The sequence below is a fragment of the Austrofundulus limnaeus genome, unplaced genomic scaffold (genome assembly GCF_001266775.1).
Source record: "Austrofundulus limnaeus strain Quisiro unplaced genomic scaffold, Austrofundulus_limnaeus-1.0 Scaffold107, whole genome shotgun sequence".
Classification (NCBI taxonomy): Eukaryota; Metazoa; Chordata; class Actinopteri; order Cyprinodontiformes; family Rivulidae; genus Austrofundulus; species Austrofundulus limnaeus.
Genome location: NW_013952509.1, coordinates 990,750 through 999,200, shown reverse-complemented (window position 1 = coordinate 999,200; position 8,451 = coordinate 990,750). Strand labels below are relative to the sequence as shown.

The 8,451-nt window shown below is 38.3% G+C and overlaps 1 protein-coding gene across 1 annotated transcript; it reads right to left on the bottom strand.

Moving 5' to 3' along the window:
- Nucleotides 1–660: 660 nt before the first annotated feature.
- On the bottom strand, nt 661–6,070 carry LOC106521335 (uncharacterized). Its single transcript, XM_014013869.1, has 6 exons — nt 5,700–6,070; nt 5,300–5,398; nt 4,575–4,705; nt 4,330–4,491; nt 3,895–4,121; nt 661–1,509 (listed from the first exon to the last, which is right to left on the bottom strand). Exons 1-6 carry the CDS (start codon nt 5,764–5,766, stop codon nt 1,407–1,409), a joined length of 789 nt encoding a protein of 262 aa, XP_013869323.1. The 5' UTR covers nt 5,767–6,070; the 3' UTR covers nt 661–1,406.
- Between the last annotated feature and the right edge of the window lie 2,381 nt (nt 6,071–8,451).

The following is an 8,451-nucleotide window of genomic DNA, read 5'->3' as shown; positions in this document are numbered from 1 at the left end:
GCGAGGGTGCCCCCTGGTGGTATACCTGTGTATATGCAGCTTTCAGCAAGCCCCTTATAAATTTTTGTTTTTAGTCCACCTTGATCGAAAGAACTACATAATAGATGATAGTTGGATGTAGGTTCGTTCTGATGTTTCTATAATAAACGTTTTATGTGGTCTTTAGAAAAATGTAGAACTGTTTGTTTGTTTGTTCAGAAATTACCAGGAAAAATAATAACAAAAACACTTGAAGCTTGTAAAACAGCACCGACTCTAAACTGTTATACTGTTAACCACAGRTGTGGCTGTTTAAGTACAGCAACACATCTTACAGTTGCTCTGAGKTCTAGATTGAAAACATCAAAACACACACAGAAACACACACGCAAATAGTTTTTGCACATCAAGATTTTGCAAAAAGCAAATATGAATAAAGTAAATTWTATACTTTTTACATGAAGAGCCACAGTTTCTATCAAAGCTTTCTGTACTACTGTACTGTAGTCTTTAAACTAGGCAGACATTACGAGCAGAGATGGGTCAAGGGAATAGTTTTGCTGGTCTTTTATAAAATACAACATGACTCAAACTGACCCTTTGAACCTGTGCTCAGGGCTGGTGAAGAGTCCAGCTGCTTCTGAATATTCAGAAATCTGCACGCGCTGTAAAAACACAAGCTTTTTATGCAATTCAAGTTGACTTTATTTAAATTAGCATCTCTTATGGAAAAAGTTCAAGTTTTCAGGACAAAAACAGCAACAGTGCAATATAACTTTTTTTTAGAAGTCTATAAAAACCAAAACACAAAGTCATTTTCAAGTACTTTGGAAAAAAAATGCATACAACCATATATACAAAAAGCAACAAGCAAGGCCATTTCCTTTTTGTTACATCTCAGCTGGAAATGAAAACTAGATTTTGTTCTTATTTCTATTGCTGCAGCTGGTAACTGAACTGAACGGTCTCAGAACGGTAATGTTTGGAAAAAGGAAGGAGTTTTTTTCATGGCTACTTTAGGAAAGCTTCACAACATCTAGTTCATTTTTTTAAGTGTACCACCTAAATGTGACACCAAGTTTAAATAACTTATGGTTAAAAGGATATTTTCACACAATTCRAAGTTCACTTTAAGTGAGCTGCATTCTAAAGCACTTCTCCTTCTCCCATGTGTCTGTTTTTAACATTACACACTATTTACTCTGCTGAGTTGCACTGAAAACTGGTGGTCATCACTTTCTTTACACAGACCCCAGAAGAAAGTCTCCAAGTGCACTTCTAGTTAACTCTGCATATGAATACTGTAGTGAGTTTTTTTTTAGACAAGAATTTCAAATAAATCACTTCGCCTTTTAAACACAGGCAATTCCTTTGTGTCATTTACATATTTCTTGTYCAGAAACCATGTGCTGAGCTGGATTATCACATCACTTTGGATCTACAGGAAACTCATCAGGGCATCCCACCATCCTGTGCAGTTCCTGAACACAAGGAACGATGGACAGGCTTTGCAGCTGAGCCGATCTAAACCTAGAAATAGAGAAAAAAAAGTGACCAGTTAGCCTAAATTCTGTGTTTTGTTGTGATTTAATACAACTTTCGGAGGTAGTTTGTTTCTGAAATATCTAAAAAGTCTAAACTTAAGAACAAAAGCACCTATGCTAAAGATAAATGCAGTTTAGCTGCTACATGAGACAATATGTGACCCATCACACTGAAATGAGGATCAAGTCAAATTTGGTCAAAATGACCTAATTACACTTTCAGATTCCTGCTTTAAAAGCTACATTTTGATACCTGGATCATTCTAATATAAACAGAACCAGAGATATGACTTAAAGGGATCCACTATTAGTTGTAAGACTAGACTTTATTTGATAAACATTTATTTTAACTGTAAAATAAAGACTGTAAAAATACTGTWGGCTGTTTAGTTTTGTAAATTTTTTTTAAATATATTTTAACACGGACGGAGCCATTTTATTTACACACGAAGCATTCTGGGTAAATGATGACATCAACTAGGTCCTCAGTGCGAGGCTGCTAGCGAGCTATATCCACCCTGAAGGTTAATCTTGGACAATATCTGATGATCGACTCTTTTAAATGAAACCAGAGAGCGTTGACAGAGAGGAGAAGGTAGAAATGACTCAGCCTGTAACTGAAAATATGGATGGAGGACAACAGAGCTGCTTCATGGAAGAAGAACCTCAGCTTAGCCTGTTAGCCTTTGCGCTAGCCCTCATGATATATTGCCTTATATGTATTAGCTTGGTGCTAGCGTGACAAACAAACAAGCTAAACTGAGGTCCTCCATCCATATTTTCAGTTGCAGACTGAGGCATTTTTGTGTTCCCCTCTCTGTCATGTGGGTGGAGGACCTCAGTGACGAGAGGAGAATGTGTAGCACTGAGGTAATGCGTGTATATGGTGATAGCGTCTGGGCTAACGCTAAAGCTAACAGGCTAAGCTGAGGTTCTTCTTCCATGAAGCAGCTCTGTTGTCCTCCATCCATATTTTCAGTTACAGGCTGAGTCATTTCTACCTTCTCCTCTCTGTCAACGCTCTCTGGTTTCATTTAAAAGAGTCGATCATCAGATATTGTCCAAGATTAACCTTCAGGGTGGATATAGCTCGCTAGCAGCCTAGTGCCGATGATCTAGTTGATGTCATCAATTTCGCAGAACGCTTTGCGTGTAAATAAAATGGCTCCGTCCGTGTAATATATTTTTAAACTTTTGGTTTTAAAAATGATAAAAACTGAACAGCCTACAGAATTTTTACAGTCTTTATTTTACAGTTAAAATATATGTTTATCATATAAAGTCTAATTTAAATTGCCTTGTTGGTTACAATAATGCATGAATATTTAGTCTGAATCCTAATTTTATGTAATTTTTATGAGTAATTTTTCATTTCATTATGAAGAGGAAATCTCAAATAGTATTTATATATTGAGATTTCCCAGCTGGAAAGCTAGCTCAGAGGGAAACCTCAAAGTTTAAAGGAGTTTTTCCTCAAAAATCAATTTTTTGTTGCTACTGCTCAAAAATTTCTTCAAAACATTTTTTATGATTATCCATCCATCCATCCATTTTCTGTACACGCTTCTTCCTTTTCAGGGTTGCGTGGGTCACTGGTGCCCATATCCAGCAGTCACAGTGCGAGGGGCGGGGTACACCCTGGACAGGTCGCAAGTCCATCACAGGGACACACATAGAGACAAACAAGACAAACAACCATTCACTCTCTCACTCACACCTAGGGACAATTTAGAGTTATCAATTAACCTGTCATGTTTTTGGTCTGTGGGAGGAAGCCGGAGTACCCGGAGAGAACCCACGCATGCACGGAGAGAACATGCAAACTCTACCCAGAAAGGTCCCCGGACCGGGATTTGAACCGGTGACCTTCTTGCTGAGAGGCATCAGCTCTACCAACTGAGCCACCGTGCCGCCTTTTATGATTATATTTCACACAATTCATTCAAATAAAACATTGATAAGGCATTTATTTGTAATATTTTGACGAAATGCAATTTTTCTAAGTGTTTTAATCAAAACGCTATATTTGCCTATTTCTCCATGTACCACTTTTAGACTTAATCCTTGTTTCGAYGTGATGGCTCACATTTGGTTGTACTTTGCAACTTAGTGGAACTGCAGAAATGTTTCCCATCCATTATATTCTTACAYTTTTCATTTTAGAGACAAACAGCTCAGTTTGAACTGTTTTTACACCATTTAATGCCTAAATTAGACTCCAGCAGGATGTTGGTGTTGCTTTGGTTCAGCTGGATATTGAAGTTGGCACCTGGCTGCTGAAGTTGACTAAACCTAGCCGAGTGTTTATTTTGGCACACAAACTGTGCTCCGAGAGGACAGCTGAAATGTCATTAAAAAGCCTGAGCGTTACCTCCTGAGCAGCTCACKTCCCCTGATGGCGTCAGGCCGGTGTTGCTGCAGAGCGGCCAGACTGTGAGCAGCCAGAAGGCTGTAGCACTGCTCTCGCACCGTGTTGTGGCTCGCAGTGTCCCACTGCGGCAACTCGCTGGTGTACCGCCACGCCATCAGGGAGTGCTCCAACACAGCGTYCCACTCTTTGTTCCTCAGAAGAACTTGGCCCCACTCCTGACATGTAACCTGAGGGGAGGAGGGACAAATATTAGCAACGCAGTAAGGATTTTCATGCAGTGGCATGCTGCAAGGGCTGGGTTTAATCTTTGGGTCAAACACCTTGAGACAAGGAGCTGTGATTGAACACAAATAATAAGGTGCTGTTTAAACAATTCAAACACATCTGAAAGTGCTCCATATAATAATCCTAAAAGCTGAAGCCTCTAACACTTACTTTGAATGCCACCAGGTGGGGATAGGCCTTTCTGTAACAGTGAGCATCCCTGTTGGAGCCAAACCGTGAGTAAGGTATGGACCTGTACACACTGGCCTTCTTCAGCTGTAGATCCTCCTGTAGGAACTTCAGGTCTGACGCCACAATCCTYGGCTCGTGGCTCTACAGAAGAAGCACCAAATTATCAGCACTAAATGATTACAGTTTGGTCCAAACACGTCAGGATTATTTAACAAGTCGAGTACTTTTTCTATTAAAACGATGGATCTGATGAGCTGAACAAGCTGCTGTTTGGAAAGCTGGGCAGAGTGTTGGTCTGTCTTTTCACACTGGTCCTCCACTCCTTCTCTCCACATCCCATCAATCGACAGGTCCACTGCGAAACCAAAGAATGGGATCAGGTTTGACAGGGCTGACTGGAACTAAGCAACTTACAAGTGATACTTTCTGTAAAATYGATCAAAAATAAATCAGAAGGGTCTATTTATAATAACATATTTTAAAAAGTACAAAATAACTGGACAAAATACAGACTTTTGACCTTAAAAGATTTCTACTAACAATTTTATGTTTGCCTCCTAATCTGCTTTATTCTCTGATATCCAAGGGCAGTCTGTTGCATGAGAATGCGCAACTCGAATGTTTACGCTGGCAAACAGAAATAGTTTCGGCCAGAAATGATTAATGTGTGTGAGCTCACAGGGCTTGGTGTGGAAAATTACAACTGATGCATTTATAATTATTAATGGGGCTCCTCCTTCAATAAACAAAAGTAGGTAATCATTAGTTGTTAAACTTCATACCTCAAAAACAGCATTAGAAAAAAATGGTAGTTGACTTGACTATTTTTGAACTAACGACAGATGTGTAAAATGTAAATGCAGCTACATGCAAAACAACAAACAGCACTGAGGAGACTGAAAGCACGATGGTTTCTTAAAGCTGTGATGACATAGTGTTTCATACTTACAGGAGTTAACACGCTTGGTGTTCAGGTTTCTTGCTCTTGGAAGAGGATTTGGGGATAAACGAGCACTGAGAACTTCCAAGTACGATCTTCTCATCTGAGCTGCAAAAATGACAAACTTTCATAAAAAGACTTTTTTTTTTTTTTTTTACTGCTGTAGAAACTACAAAGTAGTTACTTTTAGCTACTTTTTAAAAACACAAAATGAACAAACAAACTGTAGATGGGTAGTTTAACTCATTTTACAAACATGATTTTAACATGTTTACACAGCCTGTTAGCAAAGCATGGCGCGCGCGCGCATTGTGATAACGTTAGCGTTATAGCCCTGAAGCTTAAGAGTGAAAAAAGTGCAATAAAAACTTTTACAAAATAAAAGGAAACTGCCGGAAATAAGGCTCACCTGCGATTTTGGGCTGTGGAGCGGGTATTTCCACCAGCACACGACGAGGCTGACACACGGCTGACATTGTTACAGAACCACCTGCTAGAGCTGCAGCTATTAGCTGGAACTTTAAATCCCCGCGGAGCTTCTCCACTGCAGCAGTTTGGGTTTTCAAAACACTTGACAGCCCGCAGCTCCCTCGGTTAGCTCACTGACGGCTTCCTCTTGGATAACTACAAACTAAACAAATAAACAAAAACTAGAAAACGTTCAAGGCGTCCATGAAGCTCTCCTAAAGCATACAGAACAAAGAGAAAATATAACTTTAGTCCTCTTCTTGTCTGTCTAACAATGCGGTGGAGAAGGCGCGCGACACTCGTTGCCGCGCGGGCGTGGTTTTGCTGCATACATGCACCTGATTGGCTAACTTTCTCAGAAAACGTAGCGCACGCGCCCAATGCAAAATTGATGGGATTTGTTCCCGCCCCGTATTATGGCAGGCCGTCGTATAATACAATCCACTTAGATTTTTTTTTTCACGTTGATATTTTGCTTTTATATCTCAAAAATCACACACGTTCCAAACATAATAGCCTTTTTTACAATCTACCGGTACTCATAAATTATAAGTAAAGGTCTCTCTCTAGAGCGTTTGTATTATGAAAAACGACATTTGTGGCATTATAAAATATTTTAAAATTATAATCAGAACTTCAGACGTTTTAACATTTAATCACTTGATTACATATGTGTGCAGAAAAAAATCACATCTCCAAGTCAAAAGAACAAATATAAAGTGTATTTTTACACTAAATAAAAATATGCAGACATCTTAAACACCCTAGTGTTATATGCTATAATTTAGACTGTTGAAAAATCTTATTTTAATGAAATCCAAAACATCTCAATATATTGTATATATTGCTGTAGTAATCGAATTACTGACTTCCTAAATATTAACTAGTATTTCGGAATAATAGTGAATATCAGTAAATACAGTTTTATTAATTTGACTTAGTTATTTTAGATTTTCTTAATATTACTATAGTAGAACTATTTTGTTTTTTGCTCAGAATTATCTAAATTTAATWTAAAAGTGTGATTGAACGCATCTACCATCTGTGACTCGTTACTTGAGATGAAAACAAAAGTGATGCCATCTGTCATGGAAAGGCTGATATTTAAGAAATCTGAGATGCTGACTGCAAATTTAAAAAACGTGGCTTTTCTAAATACAGTATGAACAGTTCTTTTTGACTAAAACGTGAATATCTGATTTGAAGATCCTGTCTATTATATGGTAAATCGGCTTGCGTTAAACCAAATGGTCTCTATTGTTGGGGGGTGGGGTGCACAGACAGACAAGAAAAACACGTAGGCAAAACCCAGCTAGACGTGATAAACTGCATGAGCTTTCTATTTGTTTTGTAAATATCCTTATCATATTGAAAAGTAAAAGTTTAATCACTAAGTAGCATCAGTTTCGCATTGAAAAGCCTAACCAATAGTAATCTGTGGTGAAGTGAGAGCTTGCAGACATCTGTTTGCTTTAAAATTCAAAATCAGCATTGATTTGTTTTGTCCAAATGATAAGATCAAGCATTGTTTTTCTATTTAAATGATCATAAATAGTTTTATGAAAATGTGTTGACAAGACAAGCACATATTAAATAAGATAAGACTATCCTTTATTCAGTGTGCTCTTATCAAGAGAGATTCTATTTGTCTTCCTCACAAGGAATCACAAGCATGTTCACATTYAGAATTTACACAAAGGTTCTTGAAAAAAACAATCAACAATTCAAATAGCCTATATGCCATGGACATCGGGCCCAGCACTGGATGCCACTMCCAGCACTTCAAGATTTTTTCATCAGACAACGACTCTTAATGATCTCCACAGTACATAATTAACATATTACATGTACCAACATTAACACAGGAGACGTACAGGTYCAGCCAAGTGGAAAAAAATCACTCCAAAGTGGATTAAAACCATAAAAACAAAGGAAAGACGTTCGTTTTTATGGTTTCAGAATTTAGCCTTTTTCACTATTCCTTGGCTGCTTGTTCTGTGAATTTTTCACGTAGAGCTGTGACACTTATATTGTTGGAAAGAGCAGAGTCTGGGCTTTAAATTGATGGGCTACTTGTAAGGTTTGGATCGTTTTCCCCGACGTTAGTGAACTGAAAACGTAATGATTATCAGGCGGAGGTTCTGCTGCTCTTGATGCTGGGAGGGCTCGTCACTCGGCTTTAGTCTACGCTATAATATACACTCTAATAAGGTTTTACTTTTGCATAGAAYTCATGACAAAGTCACATAAAAACATTTCATATAACACAATCGCACACACACCTACCTTTGTACCGGCTGCTGTGTGTGAAGGAGGTCTTTCCTCTCTYGTCTTGGCAGTAAAAGGGGATAAATGTACATCTCCTTTTTATAACCTCCGTCTTCTCATTTCTGATGAGAAGATGATGATTGATTGATTTGAATTATTGATTGATTATGATTTCTCTTCTCTTGAAAATCCTCAGGTTAGAAATGCCGATTACAAACGCAAGCGTGAGCTTTTAAAGATAAGTTTTCCCTGTAATGCTATGATCCACTGCTGTCACCTCCTCATCTAAAGGAAAAAGGAGAAAAACTAACTATTCGATCGTGCCTGCTGCTTAGTGGACACAACGGCACACAACAGAACTCACGTTTTATACCAGTCGATCACAGATGCTTTAACTTTTTTGTGACTTTTTCATGGACTAGTGC